The sequence below is a fragment of the Panthera tigris genome, chromosome B3 (genome assembly GCF_018350195.1).
Source record: "Panthera tigris isolate Pti1 chromosome B3, P.tigris_Pti1_mat1.1, whole genome shotgun sequence".
Taxonomy (NCBI): Eukaryota; Metazoa; Chordata; class Mammalia; order Carnivora; family Felidae; genus Panthera; species Panthera tigris.
Genome location: NC_056665.1, coordinates 12,046,654 through 12,070,636, shown reverse-complemented (window position 1 = coordinate 12,070,636; position 23,983 = coordinate 12,046,654). Strand labels below are relative to the sequence as shown.

The 23,983-nt window shown below is 46.1% G+C and overlaps 1 protein-coding gene across 5 annotated transcripts in view; it reads right to left on the bottom strand.

The window, feature by feature from the left end:
* Window positions 1–4,776: 4,776 nt before the first annotated feature.
* The window catches only part of CHD2 (chromodomain helicase DNA binding protein 2), a 122,789-nt gene continuing 103,582 nt past the window's right edge, over window positions 4,777–23,983 (bottom strand). For 4 of the 5 annotated variants that reach the window (XM_007078247.3, XM_042988131.1, XM_042988130.1 and 1 more), the window contains 4 exons: window positions 22,114–22,213; window positions 19,655–19,868; window positions 12,844–13,090; window positions 4,777–8,341 (listed from right to left, as the gene is read on the bottom strand). In XM_007078247.3, the coding sequence (XP_007078309.2) occupies window positions 8,008–8,341; window positions 12,844–13,090; window positions 19,655–19,868; window positions 22,114–22,213 (895 nt within the window). In that variant the 3' untranslated portion in view covers window positions 4,777–8,007. Of the gene's footprint in view, window positions 8,342–12,843; window positions 13,091–18,942; window positions 19,536–19,654; window positions 19,869–22,113; window positions 22,214–23,983 lie in introns of those variants that run through there. The other variant, XM_042988133.1, reaches the window with a different exon arrangement.

The following is a 23,983-nucleotide window of genomic DNA, read 5'->3' as shown; positions in this document are numbered from 1 at the left end:
CTAGGTATAAATTCTTAATTGTAATGAATTGTAATTATAGCTCCTTTCAACTATAAATCCAGACACACTTACCAATCAAGCCCAAACCAAACGCAAACAAATAGCATTAAATTGCAGTGATGAATGACACTGTTTTCCGGATGCCGAGTGGGCCCTCTTCGTGTGACGAAGGTGGGGTTGTCCGGCCCCTGTCATTGCTGCCAGGCAGTGACTCCGGACCCCGCCTTCTTTTCACTCTTCAGACCCCGTCGAACTTGTTGCCTTGTGTTCCTCTGTCCACCTGGGTAAGTAGCACTGACCGCTTTGTGCCAATATAACACCAGAGTCCTGGGTTCCTTTCTTCTCCCCATTCTTCCAGATCATCCAGGATTCGCTTAGATTAATTCTTTAAAGTGTTCACCAAGGGGCACCTGGGTGGCTCAGTTGGTTAAGTGTTGACTCTTGATTTCAGCAGGTCATGATCTTGTGGTCATGGGATCGAGCCCCACATCAGGCTCTGCACTGAGCCCTCTCTCTCTCTCTCTCTCTCTCTCTCTCTCTCGGCCCGTCCCCCTGTTCGAGCTCTCTCTCTCTCAAAGTATTTTTTTTTAATGTTCATCAAAAGGAAAACAGAAAAATTTTAAATTCTTCCAGGTATCTCTAAGAACGACCCGCCCCATCATACGTCTGTAGGCCCCAAGTTTGGGAAACACCAAGCCAGTGTGCAGTCCAGAGGGAATTAGCTCATCTGATTACTATTTGTACCCGCTGGCAGAGCAGGCCTCAGAGAGGATTTCAGGGAAGGAAAGAACGCTCTGGGGCAGTGGGGACACAGTGACGTGTGGGATGGGGCTCAGAGGAGGCCCACAGGCTCTGTGGTGGGGCCCCCTGAAATGTGGGAAGAGAAGCCGGGGAGGCCCACAGAGGCTTCATCTCTAGGCTCTCGGGGGCAGGGAGGGGCAGGGTGTGGGCTTGACCCCAGGACGGGTTACCAGGCTTAGGCGGGGCCACGCCGAGGACCCCGAGCCTCGAGGAGTTGGCCACAGTGATGATGGTCCACCTTGCACTGTCCTTAGCACGTGCCAGGCACTGCTCCCCCATCAGGTTTGGGTGGAACTATTCCCTCTGAAGGTTAACCCCTGGCCCAGCTCGCGACAGTCGGGGGTGAACCCTGACTTGAAGGTGGACGCTGTCTCCGGAGCCCATGCTCTCAGCTCAGCTGCCGCCGGGGCCCTGGGTCTCCTCGCTGGGACTGAGGTCCCTCTTGTGTGAGCCCACTCGGCTTTGCGCCTGCTGCCGCCACCTTCACGCCTTCCTGCCTCCTCACCCTTCTGCCTGCTGCACAGAGTCCCCGGCCAGGGCCTGGGCTAAGGCAGCTGGGGCCGTGGAGCCAGCCCCCTGCCCCAGCGGAGCCATCCCAGACCCTGCCCCACTGAAACAGCACCACGGCGGCTGGTGAGCTGCCTCTCCTTACTACCCGCTCTGGCTATCACCCTTTAAGATTCAGCTCCCTGAAGGCTTGGCTGGCGGCGGGCAGGGGGCTCCAAGAGACGGGGACGTTCCGAGTGGCCAGCAAGGGCAGGTCGCAGAGGGCTTCGGACCCAAGCCAGGGAGCTTGCGGCTAAGGTGAAGGTTACACACAGGGAGCAGCAGAGTGATGCCTGGGCCTTGCGGCTCAGGACGTCCCTCTGGCGGCCGCACGGAGGGGAGGGGGAGGAGAGGCTGGGTCCGGAAGGGGCAGGAAGGAGCCTGTGTATCCCGGAATAATCGCTGGACGTGTCAGCACATTCGGGGCTGGCTGGTGGGGAGAGAGCCCCCCCCCCCCCCCGTGCTGGCTGAGAGGCCTAGGCCGCCACTGGCCAGCACTGCCCCCGGGGCCTCCTGCTCGTGGAGCAGGTGAGGCTGGCTTCTTCCTGCAGCCTCTCCTCTTCCCCATCCCCTGTCACGCTTCCTGCGGGGATGAGGTGGCTCCACGTCTCTGGCTCCAGCGTGGGTTCCGCAGCCAAGGGAGGCGGCCCCACCAGGGCGGAGAAACGACGGTAAGCCTCCCCAGGGGGGGTTCTGTAAATGTAGGTGTTGGCAGTGAGGCAGGCTGTTTGTGGAAATCTTCTGCCCCCTGCAGGAAGATTCTAGAACCACATTCACTCAGGACCCTCGGTCAGGGAATGAACGGGGAACTACCGCTCACTTTCCAAACACAACTCGGGCCCCAGGTCTGGTGGCATGAGGGGTCTCTGAGGAGCCTCAGGATGTTCCAAGGCCGCCCTCCGACACTGATGATGGCCACCAAGCCATCTCCCTCACTGCCCCCCACAGGCTGGTATTCTCCAACAGGGAGGCTCAGAGAGCTAGAGAGTAAGCCCAAGAATGCCAGTTGGTTCAGACCCAGCTCTGCCCACTTCCTACACGCACGCCTTCCCCGCCTCCTCTGGGCTCCGCTACCACCACCTGTTCCCGCTCCCATGTCCCGGCACTGAAGTGACATTTTGTCCTCTTATTGTCGGTCTAGGTGTGCCTCACCACCTCTCCGTTGAAGAGGGTGGGGCCCTCATCCTGCTTCACCCTGCATGCGTCCCCACCTTTTAGAACAGGGCCTGGCCCACAGGAGATGCTCAAGATCTTGGTCGAGGGACAAACTTTCTCTCTAGTGACTGTCCCGTCCCCATCGGACTGTGAGCTCCCTGCAGGGCCTTGCTATTGGGGTCCAGTCTCCCCCTAGAGCAAGGCCTCTTCCTGGGCCCCTCTGATGAGCTGGTCCTGGGCTGACGGCTGCTGGGGCAGAACGCTAAGCTGGGCCTGCCCAGCAAGTGCCCTCCACGGTGTCCCCATCTTCCCCCACCTCCCAGCAGGGACTGATGAACACTGTGTCCCTCTGGGCAGCTTTAAGGGTTTACAAACCTTCCCCTTTTCCACTGTGTGAGCTTCTCACGTCTAGAAGCTGCCTTCCTGGTGTGCAAATGAGGATGTGGATGTGGAGGCCATCTGCCCAACTGCACACAGGGCGGGGCCCCCACGGAGACAACACACTGACCTTCCTGCCAGCCCCTTTAGACCATCGAGGTCCCCTCTCCCCCCGCCAAAGCCACCATGGTGCACGTGACCGGCAAGGACTGAGTTTCAGCAAGGACAGCCCCCTTTGGGGTCACACATGCACACAAAATTTAGGAAGATACCGTGTTCGAACACTCCATGAGGCAGCTGGCCCCAAGAAGTAGATAACCCTGCCTGTTTCTGAGGTGAGAAGGCTGCCTGTAGGGCAGATGTGTCATGTTCCCACACAAAGCCAGATCACATGGCCACAGAACTGACCGGGAAACTCCCAGACGTCAAGCCTGGGACAGGGTGCCCCATGCACCACGAGGGCCCAGGCTTCTACGGGATGAAGAGCTTTTATTCACTCGGGCTCTGTCCCTTTCCCAAATCACCTAGCAGAACAAACAGCGGAGGCAGGTTGGGAGGCGACGGGCTGAGTGGCATTGCAGCCTTCGAATGTGACCGGCAGGGGGTCGGGGGGACTCCGACACAGCAAAGGCACAGCCTCTGGTGGCAAACCTGGTCCTGCTCCTTTAAAGAGCCACAGGTCGGCATCCGGAGTCCAGACTGGTCTGGCAAACCACGGGGCCTTGTGTTTCAGTAAGTGACCTTTCAGTCGGTGCTAATTGAGGAGGGCTTGCCTTCATGCCAGACACTTGAGGCCCCGCCAGGGAGGAGGGAGGGGGCCTTGCGCCTGCTTCTTCCAGTAAAAGGCAGGCTTCTTGGCAGCGGTCGGTGTAGAAGCCGCGTTGCTATTGTAAATCCTGAGCTGATTATTGCAGTGCTTGTTCTTAAAAGTTTCCCAAAGATGTTCCAGCTGAGCTGTGAGTTGCAACACGATTGTTGAGTTGTTTATCGGCAGGAGGAGCCCTCAACTCTTCTTTTGAGTCTTGGACTCAAGAACTCTTGTGCACCAAATATCCCAGCCTCTCCCTCCCGCACAGGACAGGCTGAGGGAGGGCCCCCGCGGCCGGGTCTCCCGGGTTGAGAGTCCCAACCGGGGAGTTAACTGAGCGAACGTTATGGGTTTATTGGGTATCAAGAATAAGGAGGTTCGAGAAGACTAGGAGTTTGGTTTTGAAATCCCCCCCAAGCATTAGCAAAACCCCTTGGGTCTGGCAACCTTCTCCAGCTCCTACTCAGACGGGATCTCCACCCGAGGGCTGGGCCACCCCTCCTGTCTGGGCCTCGTAGGAGCCGGGCCTGCCCCTGTGCCAAATTGCTAGAGTTAACATTCGTGTCAGTGTTTCCATCATAAAATGCCTTTTTCCCCTCTTCATGAATATATAACCCAACTGTTAAATCACCCTCACTGCTGTGGACTGGCAGACACTGTGCTTTCACTTCCTCTGGATGTTAGGGGAGCTACAGGACCCTGTCTGAATGACACAGGTCTTCAAAATGCACCTTCCAGGTCTCCAGGGCTCCTTCTCCGGCACAACCAACGTGGGAAAGGGTGGGCCGCTCTGCTCCACCAGGGACTGTCACTGGTCCGGGTAATCCCGTCAGATGCGGGGAGCTGCCCAGCCAGGGACCACTACCCTTGGCAGTGGCCACGCAGGGAAAACCTCCGGAACCTGTGTGTGAGGGTCCTAGACCCAGCAACACGCTGGTGCTGGTAGGAAGAACACTGCAACTTCAAAAGGCTCCATTTCACAAGCTGTCGAACAGGCCAAATGACCCGACAGCCAGGGAAGAGAGCTGGACGCGTATCTGGTCACGTTTCACGCCGATGCAACGCAATGCAACGTGTCCGCCCAATTCTAAAAATCCTTAGTAACACTGTTTAATATACAAGAATCAAAAGTACAGCAGTGGTACAATGTAGGAAAATTTAATACATACTATATAAACAACATTATTTACATCAGAAATCACTAGGACAGTGGCATTTTTCACAAATATAAATTAATTACTGTTTAGTCAACAGGTTTGAAAAGTCCACAATTTTACAATAAAGAAAAACCATCTATCCCCAAACGAGTGGGGTCAGATGGACTAAAGCAGCCTGGACCCTTGGCCTGGCTCTCTCCGCCTGACACTGCGGCCCTCAGACGAGCCCGGAAGACCACCAGTGCTGGGCCCCGGGCCACCATTCCTGCTGACGAGTGGATTTTGGTCTGTAGGATTCCAGTGTCCCCATGTGAATTCGTAACCGAATCGCGTGTGCACCACACATCCTGATATAGCTCTCAGCCATCAGGCTAGAGTGCCTGCGGCACGATGCGAGAAGTGTTCTGGCTTCCCGTGAAAGGGCCAACGCAAGGACTAGGAGAGAGGGGGACCAGGGGCCGTAAGATGGGGCTCTGCAGAGGGCCTGGCGGCTTCTCTCCAGCATCTCTGAAAGACCACAGCGATGCCTGGGGCTCTCACCGCACCCCTTCCCAGGGCTGTGGGATACCATGCTAACCCTTGTTCCACACTCAGACTTCAGGTGATGCCAACTCCCCTCTTCCTCAACCCCTGCAGTCTCCACCCAATTACTGAATCTTTCAAAGCTAGGCTCTGTGATATCGCCCTCACAGGTTCCTGGGGTACTTTATCCTATCCACAAGGGAGAGAATTCCTATCTGTGCAAATCTGTTTTTGATAAAAGCATACAATATTCATACTGATTTAGGTCAGTGAGGAAATGCCTCCTTTTTCCTGACTCTTTAAACATACCTCAACACCTAAAATAGATGCTTTTATGGGGATACTGTAATTTTATAATCAATTTAACACTGATCTGGCTAATATTGCCTTTTGCTACATCATATGGCACAGTAAGTCCTGAATGTAAACAAAAGGAAGTTCCTTTTTCTTCATGATGAGACATCTTTGGGAATAACATCTCCTATCAACTTCAGAGGAAAAAAAAACCCTGATGAGTATTGAAACACAGGGCCTCCAGTGACTTTCCTGGCTTCCCAGGGGACACAGCCTGACTTCCCTCCCACAGGGGAAGACATCCTGGGGCTCATCCCTCCCTCCCTTCCTCCCACCACAGGAAGGGACAAGCCAACCTAGCCCTCCTCTTTGGCCTGGGCAAGAAAGACACAGGGTAGTGTCAGCAAGAAGTTAAGCTGGTGGAGGCCACAGCAGACACCCTCTTCTCTCCCAAGCAGTCACAGCATGTGCCCAGTGGAGTGGCTGTGGCCAGAGGCTCCCGGGCATTCTTTGGGCCGTGGTCCAGGGCATGTTCACCGGATACGAGCCCACGGTGAACAATCCCAGTCCCGAGAGGAGATAAATAAGGAAGGGGCAGACCTACTAAGCTCCCAACATAAGCTGTGAGGACCCAGACTCTCATGTGGAACTCACGCCCGGCCAGCCCCACGAGCGATGACCCACCAAAGCCACATCTGCTTCCCTAGGGCGAGCTGACTTGGGAATTTCTCAGTAAAGGCAAAAATGGTGCTGCCCAGGTTACCAGCAAGTAAGCGATAACAGTTTTATGAAGTCCTCACAGGTCAGTTCAGGGAGTTTAACCCTGTGCACACCCAATGGAAAGGTGGTCACCAGCTCTGAGCCTGGACGCATATAGGCACAGTGTAGGTTCAAGTCAGTTATTCCACCTAGAAAGGCCTTTGGACCGTCAAACAATACTGGCAAGCTATATTTAAAGGGAATAAAATGGAAGGCCCAGTATCCGTAAAATGTAAGGTGAAAGGAGCATGATTAATTGGTACAACTGACTCGCCTTCCCACTTCTGACTCTGTTCAACCCGAGTAGGACTCTTACTGTCTGCAGCTCAGTCCCCTGTCCTTGGAGGCTTCCTATTTTGGAAAAACTTTACCTTAGGTGTACGCCTTATTTGATCTCATTCTAAAACCAATGGAGTTCAATTCTAACGATCTCCGACTGGGAGTGGGAGCCTGTTCCCAACAGGGACCCAGACTTCATCTGTCCACCCGCCCTGTGGCGTCAGGAGTTGCACGTTCTGTGCAAGTCTACTTCTTCAAGCTGTGCGAAGGGAACTGAAGTAACGAGCGTGGCTGCAAACGCTGACCTGGCGCAACACTGAAGCCCCGCCCCCCCCACCTCCCCCGGGAAGCATGCCTGCCACCCACACCCCTGCCTGGGCGCGTGCTTGCAGCAAGCTTCCCCTCCTCTCCAGGCCCTGCCCTCAGACTGCTCATCCCAGGAATCAGAACCCCACCGGGGATTCCGGGTCCCTGGCCACACCGCCCCTCTAGCCCCTCTCTCACCCCTCTCCCCCCACTCCCAGCCAAGGAAGACCCACGCCAGCTCCAACACTGCCGAAAACTCACAGTACGCACAAGTCAGCCAGATGGGCCTGACTCTCCCCTGGACCAGGGCAAAGGAGACCCGCTCAGGAGACCGAACCTCTGAAATGTCCAGATAGTGTGGGAAAGGTTAGTGTTGTAGGGAAGGGGCCACTGTGGAAGCTGCTCCCCACCAGCCCCTGCACCAAAGGCATCACAAGGAGGCCCAAGTGTATGGTTCTCCCAAGAACACATGTGAGGAGTGTACCTGCTCCCCTTCAAGTCTTATGAGGCGACACCCACGCCCCGCCCCGTCAGCAGCATCCGTCACATCACAGTGAAGCAGATCACGCGTGGCCCAGCAGGTCCCGTCAACCTTCACATACACGCTCCTTCCCAGCCCACTGCACATGGGCCCAGAGCACACGGACCCAGCAACAAAATCCTCGTGACTCTGAGATCCCTTCTTCCTTCACTGGGGAAACACAGCCCACGAAGCTGGGACGCAAAAGTCACGTCTTCCTCCTAGCACTCCTCGCAGTGGGAGGCCAGGACCAGGCTGGAATGGGAGGGGGTGTCAAAGTGCAGGAGTGGCGACCCAAACCCAAGCTGGACCAAGTGAAAGGCCCCCCGCTCCTTGAGGTGCTCCTTCCACCGGCGAGCTGACAGCAGCAGCATGTCCAGAAACTCCACTCACTGGTCTAGATAACTGGCTCCTACTGGATCAGACCAAAAATATCCAGGTGCTTAATGACTCTTGCTCTCCCCTTCATTCCCAGCTGTCCTTTATGTTTTCCGAACATTCCAGTTATAATCTGGGTTGTTTTTCTGTTCTAGTGATCTCTCCAAAGGAGACCTGTGATCCAGGGGTGACTTGGAATCGTGGGGGGATTTCTGAGAAGGGGGCGAGCGAGGGTCTGAGACGGCGGGGTGCAGGGGGGGCAGGGGTTGTTTATACTCCCCCAGTTTGTCTGTGTGGAAAGAGCGGTAATGGTCCGAGGGTCCCTGGCCATGGTAGCCCACAGGGGGGCGGTGATCAGACATTCGTCGGAAATCCTGCTGGTGGTAATTTTGAGGCCGAAATTCATCGGCTCTCCTCCGCTTGGAGTCATGATGGTGCCTGAAACAGAGACACAAGGCTTAGCTGACAGCTCAAGCCCACCCCCTCCTCCTCGCCCACCTGGCTCACCCTCACGCGCTCATACCCAAGGACCCTTCCAAAGGACTCAGAGTTCACAAATGTTCACATTACTAGGAATCAAAAACAAACAAACAAAAAAAGCCAAAAGTAATAACAAAGGGCTATTTTACACTTATTGGCCAATCCTACCCTACAAAATGACATACACCTCAAGTCTGCAATGAAACAAGGACACCCTTGAATCACTGGAGGTTCTGTAAAGATGCACTCCCTTCAGGAAAACTGGCCAGACCTACAAACATTTTCATATTCTTTGACCTGGCCTGAGGGGAAAAAGAGCCACAGAAATTATTCGAGAAGTTATTAGTAACAGCAAAAGCCACAATCAACCCAAACATTCAACAATAAATGCAGAGTTAAATAAAGTATTTAATAAATTGACTCCATGTAAAGAATAGTAAAATTTTTACTTAGCACCACAGTAAACTGCTTGTTATCTTATTAAAAGAAAATTGGTACAAGTCAACAACAAAAAAGACAAACAACCCAATTCAAAAATGGGGAAAGGACTGAAACAAACATTTCTCCAAAGATCTACAAATGGCCACTAAGCACATGAAAAGATGCTCAACATGTTTAAAGAATATTGATCATCAGGGAAATGCAAATCAAACCACAAGGAGCTACTTACCGGATTCACACCCACTAGGATGGTCATGTTGAACACACACACACACAGAAAGTAAATGTTGGCAAAGATGTGGGAAAATTGCAACTCTCATACAATGCTAGTAGGAATGTAAAATGTTTCAGCCACTGTGGAAAACAGGTGGTTTCTAAGAAGCCAAATGTAGACTTCCCATACAACTAACAATTACCTCTTAGGTATAGACCCAAAAGAACTGAAAACAGATATTCCAACAAATAATTTTGCGCTCATGTTCATAGCAGCACTATGTACAATGGCCAAAGGTGGAAACAATTCAAATGTCCATCAATGAATGGATGAACAAACTGTGGCATATACATACAATGGAATATTACTCAGCCACAAAAAGAAATGAAGTACTACAATGCAAGCTACAGTGTGGATGAGACTCAAGCATTATGCTAAGTGTCCAAAGAAGCCAGTCACAAAAGGCCACATCTTGCTTGATTTCATTTATACAAAATATCCAAGACAAGTAAATCCATAAAAACAAAATACAGATTGGTGATTATCTGGAGCTGCAGAGATAGAATGGAGTGACTGCTTAAGGGCCATGGGGTTTTCTTCAGGACAATGAAAGCGTCTGGAACTTAACACCAGCGGTGGTTGCACAACATTGTGGATGTATTAAAGGTCACTGAATTGTTTGCTTTAAAACAGTTAATTCAGTTTATGTGAATTTCCCCTCATTAAACAACAGAGAGAGAGCTGGTGACTTCAACTTCCAGTCGAGGTGGAATACGGGGAACTAGACTCACCCTCCTACCTGGAACAAGCAGAAAGGGACAAAAAATGGTTTTAAAGATACCAGATGTCCATTAACAAAGACCAGCGATTCCCTGAGGGATGGAAAACTAGTGAGATGAGGCTTATAACAACCCCACTCATTGCCCTGAGACAGTTTCCAGGCCTCAGCACAGGGAAGGGGAGACGTCCTCAGTTGAGAGGCAGGGGGCAGAACCAAGGCAGCTGGAGCTCACAGGATGGAATGCAAAAGAGAATTCTGCACCCAGAAAGAAGTCCAAAGACCTGCAAAGGGTTCCCCTTGGGTATTCAATTGAGCACTATAAAGTGTGTATATGTGAAGAAACTATCCAAGGCCAGGAAAAGAACCACCCAGAAGATTAGAGGTACAAGGGCCCTGTTCTCACCAGCCACACCAAAAAGCCTCAAGCTTCAAGGGACATCAGTGGAGTACAACAAAGTGTTCTTACCCTAGTGAGGGGGAACAATTAGACTGCCAGAGCATTGTTCTCATTCTGACAAATCTTAACAGCAAGAGCTGAAAGAATCAAACTGCCTCTAGATAACCTATTTCTCAGAACAGAGTTCCAGAATATTTATAGGAATACAAAATATCCAGCACTCAGTGAGGCATCTAATCAAAAATTACTAGGCATGGAAAAAAGAGGAAGGACCATAATGAGGAGATAAGTTAATCAGCTACAACTAATCCAAATGGTAGAATCAGACAACAATGATATAAAAACTATTTTTTTTATATTTAAAAGGAGAACTATCATCTTTGAGAGCTGCTGCTTTTACTTTTATTTCATTTTATTTATTTGTTTTAGAGAGAGTGGTGGGAGAGGAGCAGAAAGAGAAAGAAGTTTGTTTTTTTAATTTTTTTAATGTTTATTTATTTTTGAGAGACAGAGAGTGAGCGGCAGATGGGCAGAGAGAGGGGGAAACACAGAATCCGAAGCAGGCTCCAGGCTCTGAGCTATCAGCACAGAGCCCCTGACACAGCGCTGGAACCCACGAACTGCAAGATCATGACCTGAGCCAAAGTCAGATGCTCAACCAACTGAGCCACCCAGGCACCCCTAGAGAGAATCTTAATCTTAAGCAGGCTCTACACAGAGCATGGAGCCCGACAAGGGGATTGATCCCACGACCCTGGGATCATGACCTGAGCTGAATCAAGAGTCAGACACGCAACCAAGTCGCCCAGGTGCCCTAAAAACTATTTTTAAGCTATATTCCAGATTTCAAAAGGTTAGAAAGATTTAAGTTAAAAAAAAAAAAAAAAGCTCAAATACAACTTCTAGAAATACAACTATAATGTATGAAATGCAAAATATATTGTATGGGGTTCAAGGCAGGTTAGACATTGAAAAAGAAAATCTTAGTGAACTTGTAGACACGGCCAACAGAAACTATCCGACTGAGACAGAAAGAAAACAAAATTAAAAAAAAATGAGCAGAGCATTAGTGAGCTGTGACAGCAATCAATGCAAACAGCTTAATACAGGTTTAAATGGGATCTCCACAGGAGATGAGGGAGGTAGGACAGGAAAACACTGATGAAATAATGGTTGAAAAAAAAAAAAATCTTTCTAATTTGATAGGAAAGACAAACCCACAGATCCAAGTTCAACACTTCCCAAACAAAACAAACATGAGGAAAAATACAGCAGGATGCAGCACTACAACCAAATGGCTAAAAACCAGTAATGAAGGAAAAAAAGCCATGTTTTATAAAGATGACAGATTTTCCATCAGAAACAGAGCAAGCAGACAGAAGAGGAACATCTTTAAAGTACAGAAAGTGTTAACCTGGGAATTTATACCCAGCAAAGTATCTTTCACAAATGAAGGCAAACTAAAGACTCTCTCAGACATACAAATGCTGGAAGAATTTATCCCCAGCGGACCCATACTAAAATAAAAGTCCTTTGGGCAGAAAAAGAGTGATGCTGAACAGAAATACAGATCTACACAAAGAAATGCAGGGCAAATGTCCACTGGAGCCACACAAGATGAGACAGAAGGGTGGGGGCAAAGGGGTTCAGTTGAAACCTCCTCTAAAGGAGACAGCTGCTACGTGGCTATATAATGTGTTACCAGATCCTCCAAAAAGGGAGATGCTGAATAGGAAATTTTCCAAATTTAAATTCAAGTCCAAGCAAAGCATGTCGTTAGCCTAAGAAAAGCCAAAGTTGCTGTGAGGTTAAAATATAGTCAAGTCCTATTCTAGGAAGAATACAGAAAACTTTAGCCCTTCCTATATACTTGGTAACTCTCCCAAGTTACAATCTTGGCTCATTAATGGTAGTGTATAGTTGTAGACAGGGTAAAACTTCACAAGTCTTTCACCCCTAAACTGTGGACTGGTGGCAGGCAAGGTCCACAGGCTGGGACCCATCTCAGGATCCCTGCTACCCAGTGTATCTGAGAGCCTCACATCAAGCTCAATAATTTTGGTCGTGGGCTCTAATGTTTCAAAGCTACCACTTTCCTACATTTCCACAGAAGAAGACACAAAACTCTTTTCCTGTACAAGTAGAAGGATAAAACTGCAAATGGCTCCCTATGACCCAGAGAACACAACTTAAGACCTATAATCTGGCATTCAAGGCCTTCTTACTATCCAATGTGTCCATCTTCTGGACTTCCCTCTTTGGATGCTCACCCTTGGCCTGGGCCTGTGATACCCATTCCCCTTTCTGTTTAGCAGACTCTTCAAGGCTCAAATCAACAATCAGCAACTTCCTCTCTGCCTCAGTCCTCAGGAAAAACTCAAAACCTCTACTTTCAATCATCCACTTAGCACACCATATCAGCTGTCTACACCGTAATTCCTCCCCAACACCATGAGGATGTCCTGATGGCAAAACATTGGTTCAGACTAGGGACCATGACTGGCACAGGATGAGATGTTCAGTGAACATTTAATAAGTACATTAATGTGTATGTCACTTATCTCTTCCCCTTAACCAGTGAGACTCCTGGCAGAGGTCGGCCTGGTGTCTCGGGACCTTCTGCCTACCTGTCATAATAATCTCTGTGTCCCCTGTGGTCTCGGTCGCTACTGTACTGGTCATAAGGTCTTTTTCTGGACAGATTGTTGGGTCTGTAGCTCCCAGAGCGGTGGGCGTCCATGTGTCGCCGGTCCCCATAATGGTGGTCCTTGTACCAGTGCTGCTCATACTGGTGGTGCCGGTCACTACCCCACGGAGGATTGCTGTTGCCACCACCATAGTTGAACTTTCTTTCCCTCTGCCAGTCTCCTCGATCTGCAAGAAAAGAAAGAACAGTTTCGTGACTTCAAAAAATGGCTGAATTTCACACCCACTGAAGTTTAAACTCAAAGGCTGACACGTTATATAAATAGACATTAAATTTCCTCCTTCCTAGCCTTTTTGCTGCTGGTAAACATACCAGTAATGAGTCCCAACCTTCTCTCCCTCAACTTTGAAGGCAAAAGAAAACTCACTGCTTTTCTCCTTATGAAATCATAAAAATTACTGCTTTTTCTTTTCCTTGCCTCTTTACCCTCCAATCTGGGGCAGACCCTTAAAACGAGATTTCACTCAAAAAAAACCCAGAAACAAAAAACAAAAAAAAACCTAAACATTAATTCAGAAAACAGAACTGCTGAGTTTCATAGCCATAAACTGGTATCTTCTGTTTACACATCTCAACTTTATTTACCCACTGCTACAGATAACATGGTCAGCCAGTGCCTGGTCTCTGAAAATATTTCCAGGCTATTCATACTGATTCTACTACTACTCTTTCCCAGCCCACATCAAGGAGATAAACCTCTTCCTATAAAAAGTGAATCCTCTAACGTTGGATTTGGATCAATACACTAACTCTCAAAGGTAGGGCCAAACTGATATCTGTTTCAGCTTCTATAGCCTCCCTTTTCCTTCAGAAGAATCACACTTATTTTAATCAGAAAGGCAGTAAACACATAAAAGTCCAGGAATGGAGGCTATAGTGGGTTTAAGTGTGACCCCCAAAATGTATGTCCACTCAGAATCTGTAAGTGACTTTACCGGGAAACTGGGTCTTTATATATGTAATTAAGGATTCTGAGATGAGATCATCTTAGATGTAGGTTGGGCCCTAAACCCAATGACAGATATTCTTCTAAGAGAAAGGCAGAGGGAGGTCTGAGACAAGGAAACACTAGAGATGGAGGCAGAGACGGGAAGAATGCAACCAGAAGTCAAGCAGCAACAAGGGCTGCTGGTGGCCACTACAAGCCAGGAGAGAGGCAGGGACCAGATCCTCCCCCACATCTCCCAGAGAGAGACAACCCGACCAACACTCAGTGCAGACTTCTGGCCTCCAAAAGTGTGTAAAAATACATTTCCCAGTTTGTGGCGCCTTAGGAAACTGGGACACAGGCTTACCCAGAAGAACTATGTGGCCTCATGGGAAATTCGTCTTCTATCTACAACTATATTAACACCAAAAATAAGCCACCAAGTAGATACCCCTCTACTCATGCTGCTGGTCTTCTAAATACTTTTCTATAGAGCCAAAGAATAATGAAGGAACCTGACAGCTTAGGAACTGATAACACACTCAGCCAGTGGCTTAAATTCCCTGCTGCTCTGGTTGTGGATCAGGCCAGACGACCAAGAAGTAAAAAAACTTTAACTATTCAACCTAATAACTTAACAGACAACAACAAAAAGAGACACCTTCACAACATGAAAACCAATCACTTGGCGATGGCTTCAAATGGAAAGTAGTATTTCAAATGGGGTGTCAGTGTCTGCGGTATCATGGAGAGGCTTACAAATCAAGCCAACTCATTTATTTCCAGAGGAACTGAACAGTGCTTTTCTTTCTTCTTGAACCCATCATGAGGTAGGTCGCTGTTAGGAAGTACTGAGCTATTTAGGAGATGGGTGAAGAATCCAAGACTTAAATAAAAGACTACAGTGATGTAAGAAGAGTTCTTTCAAAGGATCAGAATACAAAATCAGTGACATCACACGAATAACACAAAACCAGTCTGATCCCAGGAAAAAGTCAATACAGATAATACAATCAGATCTACGAACATGGATATATCTCGCTCGCTCTCCCTCTCCCTCTCTTCCTCTCGAGAGGAATTACTCTTGTAGAGTAATTACCTTTTGTCCCCCTGAATCAAATGGGGATCAATTAACTCAGAACTACTTAGATTTGTAACATTAGAAGACCTGGCACTTGTGCTTCCAGGCAATTCAGGGTAGCTTACAGCAGAATTACGCTCCGCCAAGGACAGTAAGAAAGGCCAGATAAACAAAAATTACCTGTTTGAGGACATCAAAGAGTAGACAGGGCATTCAGGACTAGACTAGAAGGCATTAAGACTGAAGAGCAGAAAACCTTAGAGAGGTAAGGTGACCGCTGTAGTCATTGGGGAGGCCTGTGATTCTGAGCACAGGCAAGGGGCTGAATATCTGAGCTTTTACCAGCACAAGCTGAGCCTTCGGTGGTCTTTCTAGGCTAGAGGGACATGGCAGACTTGAAGGGCTCAAACACACATCCAGTCTTCCCTTAAGGTAAGTGCTGAATCTGCAGGGAGCAGAAGGCTGAAGACCTAAGCCTCAGAAGAGCAGAGCAGTCCAGGTAGTCTCATGGTGCTGAGAAAACCAAGATTCGAGTCTAGGGCCTGCAGAAGATGAGGGGCAGAAAATGCTCCAGGCCCTCTGCTGAGCACTCTGAAGAGCTAAGCCCCAGGAACAGGGGAGCCCAGAGGCAGACTAGACGACTAGACCAGAATGATCGCCTTACACTCCATGTGCTCTTGGGGAGGAAAGAATGAATCCTCTCTAGGAAAGCAACACCATCTGAAGCTTCCATAATTTTTTTTTTCAAGTAGGCTCCACACCCTGCATGGAGCCTGGCATGGGGCTTGAACTTACGACGCTGAGATCAGACCTGAACCGAGATCAAGAATTGGATGCTTGACTGACTGAGCCACCCAGGTGCTCCTGGAGCTTCCACAATTTTTAAAACATAGGTTCCCCCACTTAATCAAAAATAACTAGGCATGCCAAAGACAGAAATATATGGATGAAAACCAAGAAAAATAAAACACACAACAGAAAATGATTCACAAGAATTGAGATACTGGACTTAGCAAAGATTTTTAAATAACTTAATTCGTATGCTCAAAAACAGAGGAAAAGATGAAGAAAATCAAGTTTTCTAAAAGCCTGAGAATTTTACCAGAAGAATGAAATGTATTTTTCAAAAGAAATCAAATGGAAATCCTAAAACTGAAGTTTAGAAAGAAATGTACACTTCATTAAGATTATTATGGAATATTTGATTCTTTGCAAAATCCTATACTAGGACTTCTATGTATGCTATATATAGTGTGTGTTTTCACAACTTTCTCGATACTAATTCAAACACAGTATTGTTCTGAATAAGCATTCAAAACAACATTCAAACATAAACTACAGAAAACGTTTGATGGTTCCTCAAAAAATTAAATTAGAATTACCACATAACCCAGCAATTCCACTACTAGGTATATACCCAAAAGAACTGAAAATAGGTACTCAAAAGTAACTTACACACAGATTTTCACAGCAGTACTATTCACAATAGCCAAAAAGTAGAAACAACCCCAACAGATGAATGGATAACAGACTGTGGTGTGTACCCACACAATGCGATGTTATTCAGCCACAGGAAGGAGTGAGGTACTGATACCCATTACAACACAGACAGACCTACAAAACCACATTGAGATACCACCTCACGCCTGTCACAATGGCTAAAATTAACAACTCAAGAAACAACACATGTTGGCGAGGATGTGGAGTAAGGGGAATCCTCTTGCACTGTTGGTGGGAATGCAAACTGGTGCAGCCACCCTGGAAAAGTGTGGAGGTTCCTCAAAAGCTTAAAAATAGAACTACTCTATGACCCAGCAATTGCACTACTAGGAATTTATCCAAAGGATACAGGTGTCATTTGAAGGGGCACATGTACCCCAATGTTTATAGCAGCGCTTTCAACAATAGTCCAATTATGGAAAGAGCGCAAATGTCCATTGACTGATGAGTGGATAAAGAAGATGTGGTACATACATTCACAATGGAATACTACTCGATGATGAAAAAGAATGAAATCTTGCCATCTGCAACAACATGGATGGAACTGGAGGGTTTTATGCTAAGCAAACTAAGTCAGTCAGAGAAAGATACATATCATATGATATCACTCATATATGGAATTTGAGAAACTTAACAGATGACCATAGGGAAAGGGAAAGGGAAAGAGAAATAAGAACAGAGAGGGAAGCAAACCATATAAATACAGAGAACAAACTGAGGGTTGATGGGGTAGGGGGTTGGGGGGCATGGGGAAAATGGGTGATGGGCATTGAGGAGGGCACTTGTTAGAATGAGCACTGGGTGTCATATGTAAGAGATGAATCACAGAAATCTATTCCTGAAGACAAGACCACACTGTGTGTTAACTAACTTGAGAATAAACTAAAAACATACATTAAGAATAATGAACTATTTAAAAAAAACAACATACAAAACAGCCAAAAAAACAAATAATCCAGTGAGGAAATGGGCAAAGACATGAATAGACACTTCTCCAAAGAAGATATCCAGATGGCCAACCAACACATGAAAAAATGCTCCACATCACTCATCATCAGGAAAATACAAATCCAAACCACAATGAGATACCACCTTACACCTGTCAGAATGGCTCACATTAACAACTCAGGCAACAACAGATGTTGGTGAGGATGTGGAGAAAGAGGATCTCTTTTGCATTGTTGGTGGGAATGCAAGCTGGTGCAGCCACTCTGGAAAACAGTATGGAGGTTTCTCAAAAAACTAAAAACAGAACTACCCTACGACCCAGCAATTGCACTGCTAGGCATTTATCCAAGGGATACAGGTATGCTGTTTCAAAGGGACACATGCACCCCCATGTTTATAGCAGCACTATCCATAATAACCAAAGTATGGAAAGAGCTCAAATGTCCATCGATGGATGAATGTGGTACATATATGCAATGGAGTTTTACTCGGCAATCAAAAAGAATGAAATCTTGCCATTTGCAACTACGTGGATGGAACTGGAGGGTATTATGTTAAGTGAAATTAGTCAGAGAAAGACAAAAATCATATGACTTCACTCATATGAGGACTTTAAGAGACAAAACAGATGAACATAAGGGAAGGGAAACAAAAATAATATAGAAACAGGGAGGGGGACAAAAGAGACTCATAAATATGGAGAACAAACTGAGGGTTGCTGGAGGGGTTGTGGGAAGGGGGGGTGGGCTAAATGGGTAAGGGGCATTAAGGAATCTACTCCTGAAATCGTTGCTTCACTATATACTAACTAATTTGGATGTAAATTTTTAAAAGTAAAAAATAAAGTTATATTATAAAAACAAACAAACAAACAAAACATAAACCTTGAAAACAGAAGTCAGACACACATAGTATGATTCCATTAATATGCAATGTCCAAAATACATGAATCCAGATAGACAGGATACAGACTGGGGACTGCGGAGGCTGAGAAGAAGGAATGGGGACAAATTGTCTCCTGGATGTGGGATTTCCATTTGAGGTGATGGAAATGTTTTGCAACTAAGATAGAAGTGGTGGTTGCACAACACTGAGTGTACTAAATGCCATTGAATTGGGTATTTAAAATGGTAAAGTTTAACTTAAGATACAAAACAGATGAATGTAAGGGAAGGGAAGCAAAAATAATATAAAAACAGGGAGGGGGACAAAATAAGAGACTCCTAAATATAGAGAACAAATTGAGGGTTGCTGGAGGGGTTATAGGTAGGGGGATGGGATAAATGGGTAAGGGGCATTAAGGAAGACACTTGTTGGGATGAGCACTGGGTGTTATAAATAGGGGATGAATCACTGGAATCTACTCCTGAAATCATTATTGCACTATATGCTAACTTGGATGTAAATTTAAAAATAAACAAGTAGATAAATTTTAAAACTAAATGTCAAAAACAGGAAAAAAAATGAATACATTTAAAAAGAAATAAAAAATAAAATGGTCAAGTTTATGTTATATGATTGTCACCTCAATAAATTTAAACACAGACATATAGATTTTGTTGTTGATCTATAAAGTCAACTCATTCTTTTTAATAATTGATGATAATACTTAGAGTACAAATGTCCTACTATTTATCCAATGATTCTCCTATTAATGGATATTCAAGTTATTTCCAACTTTTTGCCATTCTAAGACTGAATGGCATCCTCATACATACAGAAAAGGGGCTTATGTATTTAAGACATTTGAGATTAATTCTTGGAAAGATTGTAGCAATTCACACTCTTAGCAATTTGTATGTATTTCACCCTTTTAACTTTTGTTGATCTGAATGGCCGAAAAAAAAAAAAAATTGGTTAGCTTACCATTGCTTTAATTTACACTTCCCTAACAGCAATGCTGGCCATCTTGTCATATTGGCCATTTGAATTTCCTCTTCTGTATGAATTCCCAACTCCTAACCTTTGCCCATTTTTCTATTTGGTTATTCTTTTGTTACCAATTTACAAGGCTCTTTCAGTATTAGCAGTTTTAACCATGTGACTGTCCTATATAATGTAAATTGTTTCTCTCAGTCTGTCATTTGTTTATGATGGTGGCCATGTTCTTCTTAGAGCTGGAGCCTTTTGGATCTTTACTTCATGTGCTGTGTCACTAAGACAAAAGAAGACAGTAAAGTGTTGAAGGAGAATAAAGTACAAAGGTCTAGCTATTTTCGGAAAATACAATGATTCTTTTGGCATCTCTTTTTAAAACTCCACTTAATGACCTACCTGCATTACTAAAGTGTCTTTTGTTGGGGTGATTATAGTTATCTCTTGGGTGTCCGTGCATCTGTGGGCCATGGGAGGCAGGCAAGTGAGGCTTCTGAGGGTGAAGGTTGTGTGGGGTGTGGGACTGAGATATCAGGGAGTCCCGGCTGGAGCCTGAGGCCTCTGGTCGAAATGGCTTCTTACCACCAATCACATCATCTTTCTTCTTTTGCTCCTGAGAATAAAAGGAAACCAAAGAATCTTAAGACCCCAGGCTGAATTCCCAAGAATAGTACAGAGGTCACCACCTCTAAGTATTACCCTCTTGCCCCTCTTCCGGCTTCCAACCTGCCATCTACTATATTCTTATAAACCATGTTCGTAAGTTTCCCTGAACTCCCCCTGCTACTCTGACAAGAAAGTCACACTCCCCTGGCAAGTCACTGTAAGATCGTGTGCATGGGCTGCTGGGTGCCACTGCACAGGGCCCGCCCAGGACAGATGCCCGGGCTGTCAGCCTTCTCAGAGACTCATCTTGGACCATGTAAAAGTAGGAACACAACTTTCCTAGACTAACTAGAGCAAACAACCTCTGACTAGCCCAGTGGGAACTAGTTCCTATGCCAAAGTCATCAAGCTAAACATCTCAATGTTTATTTACTTCTTTACCACACAAGAATATGTAATAGAAAAATATTAGAAAATATAATAAGAACAGCAACAGCAAAAAATAACGTAAAGTGCCCTAAAATCTCACTACCAAAGAAATTAATGTCTGCGATTTGGTTCATATCTTTCTAAGCTTGTGTTTATATGTGTGTGTGTTATTTTTTTTTTTTTTTAACAACAAAAATATTATTTGGTATTCTTCTTTCACTTAACACATTATGAAAATTTTCTCATGTAAACACTTACTTACACTATTGTATTATGGCCGAATAATATTCCCCAGCATGAATATATCATAATCTAGTTAATCTATTTTTTATTGTTGGGCATTCAAGTCATTTCCACAATAAACATGTTTAAATCCTTAATTACCTCATTAAATTCTCAGAAGAACTGTTTTTGTCTTTTGACAAATCTGACTGAACTGTCCCTCCAGAAGGCTGTGATAGTGTACACCCCAGCAGCAGGACCACTATTTTTGTTCAATATGCTAATTGCTGATACTTAGACTAACGTGGCCCCTTTACCATCGTGTGTTCAGCTATAAACCCTCATCGTAACTTTCACTCCCCACTACAGGGTCTTTCCCACTATTTCATTCCCTCCTCAGGCTTTTCCTGACTATCCTTGCAAACTTTCATACTGCTTAAAATTTACATTAACGTTCAATGATACTAGTATATTATCTCTATATATTACTACCATATCATATTCTTCTAAATTATAAGCTACTTGAGCATACTATTCTACAGTACAACACACTACTAAGCATGTTAAGTTCATGCAACAAATACTTCTAAGCACCTTCGCTGTGCCCAGTACCTTTCCAGGCACTGAGGATATAGCAGAGGATGAGAAGCATAATATCTCTGCCTTTGAGGAGCTGACAGGTTAGTGGAGGAGGTATTAAATGTCCAGAGACTGGCTCTAAATGGCTGATTTGGGGGCCCTAAAGGGCTGATGTGGCAGGTCAGCAGATCTGTGAATGGGCATGTCTTCAAAATCAGCTAAGGCATTTATGTGCCCATCCCCCTATGCCAAAGAAGGGAAGGAACTTCTGGGCACCTTCTCATGTTGGCTCCTTTACGTGAGTAGCTGGGACGTTACATACAAACGCGGGAAGGAACACCAAGTATACGTGACCCAGAAAAGAACAAAACAAGTATTTTCTGCCCACATGACTTATCAAGAGCCACGTTTATAAGCTACCACAAGACGAGAGAATAAATGATTATGGGCATAAGAACGCAGGGTAGGGGCGCTTGGGTGGCTCAGTTGGTTAAGCGTCTGACTTCGGCTCAGGTCATAATCTCACAGTCCATGAGTTCGAGCCCTGCGTCAGTCTCCATGCTGACAGCTCAGAGCCTGGAGCCTGCTTCAGACTCTGTGTCTACTTCTCTTTCTGCCCCTCACCCTCCCTCCCTCCCTCACTCTCTCTCTCTCTTGCTCTCTCTCAAAAATAAAATTAAAAAAAAGAATGCAGGTAACAACACCTTGTCAGAATTTTAACACTCTTTGGTTCTAACAGATTGGCTATTTCAGCCACCGAGTCTGTCACTTTCACTACCAGTGCAGTGTGCTGAAAAAGCGCAGAGCTAATATGGCATAGGAGCACACAGTACAGGGAGGCAGGGCTGTGGTGGACCTGAACATCCGTCTGTGAGTGGAGGGCAGAGAACCAGGGACCCTTCTAGCACCAAAAGTATCATTCCATGACCATCTCCCCAGGCAAAAACAGTAACTAAGGAATTGCTCTGTGCAAAACTGGCTTTTATCTGTTAGTACGAATTAGGATTAAATTTGTATTTTACCTCCTCTTCTTGAGATCTTTTCTTATGAGCCATCTTGTATAATTTATGCAATTTTCGAGCATCAAATTCTGTAAACTTGGAAACAAAAATCCATAGGTTCCTAAAAAAAAAAAAAATAATAGTTCTAGTAAATTACAGAATTTTAAAATAACTTTTTATTCTCTTTATGGATGGCAAGCTACTGAATTCTGCAATGGATACTCTCCAAGTGTGGAAATTAAATAACAGAAACATTCTTTCAGGTCTGTGTTTCATTAACACTCCTTCAGATGCCGTGTCCACAGAGTTTGACTGAGGGGTCTGGAGACGAAGGCTCTGTTTCCGAGCTAAAATCCCTTATTTCACTGGCACTCAGGAAAGCCCTGGAGTCTTCCTCCACGTTCTGCACTTCCTGGATTCTGCCACCCAACCCGTCATTACCATCTTCCAGGTGGAGACCTCCATACACTCGGGCATCTCCGTGCTCCTGCCCCTTCTCCTCCCAGCTGTCACCACAAAGTCTATCCTTTCTTCCTGAAAACTCCCAAGGGGCGCCTCCACTGTAATTCCACCCCATCCACCCCAGCAAGGCATTACAGTGAACAGGAGAGTGCTGGGCAAAACAGGTGTCTAGAACAAGGAGGCAGGGGTACTGGCAGTGAGCTGGAAAAGGAGTCTCCCCTCTCTCCACACACTGAAGAGAAGAGTTTCACCAGGTCACGCCACCCACAGGAACCACGGGTTCCCTAAGTAGTAAACCTGCTGCATCAGGTGCAAAGCCATCAGTGGTCTTAACAAACTGCCTTTAAACCCTAAAAACCTCCCAGCCCCCCTTCTGTCTCACTTTGAAGCCTTCGCCAGAGCCGGAAAACTCTCCTCATCTGAGCAAGTCCACCCTGCCCATGCCCACTCGCCTGCCTCTCAGAGAGTTTCCTCCGACTGCTCTTCTGCAGGCCCTTCCTCCTTCTCGAACACCTACCACACACATGGTCTCACAATCACCACTTCATCAAGGGCCGTCTCTTCTGAGTGGACAAAGACCTTCTTACGAACTACTGTTAGCCAGGACCACAGTACCTGGCACAATTAAACACAGACAGGCCCCAGGTCACGGGAGGAATCCTAGCTTCACAGACTATGTACTAGGATGACCTTTTGTTATCTTCCAACAGAGATTAAGTTGGGTAGAAATACATCCCAGAGGCTAGCTAGGTACAGGAAGAAGCTGGTTAACAGCATAAAGGGGAATAAAAGTAACATTTGAAGCTTAATATCTTTTTAATGGCTGTGAAGCATGCTACAGATAGCATCATGGCGAAGTTTTCTTAAATCTATTTTTCACTCAAAACCAATCCACTGAGATTGGGCATATTATACCTAAATAATTATATTAACCATGAAGTATATAGGAGTTCAAAGACTGTGGATTTTAGAGACTCAGTGTTACAATGATTTTTGAGGAAGACACTCCAGTTGTTTTTGTAAAATATCGTTAAGTGAATACATAAATGAATATATACGAGCCATGATATGCCTTAAAAACTGAAGTTCTGTATTAAACTGTATTAATACAAATGACTACTAGCGTTCTTTTTAATTATCAGAGAGGTTAGAGAAATCACAGTTCTGGTGATTTTAACCTTTGCTTCACCTCGTGTGTTAGTAAAGAACTGATCAAATAGTTTTTATATCTGACTAGCACCCTGAGGTGGGTGAAATAGTGAGACCAGATGATTTTTATCCCTTCCAGGCTTACAGACCAAGTCCTTGTTCTGAGAATAGGCCAGCAAATTCGGTACTCCTGCTGTTCTCTTGTAAAATAATGACATCATCCTACCTATTTCAAAGACTGGTCTCAGTGGAATGACCTATTGCAGGAAAATGAAATTGA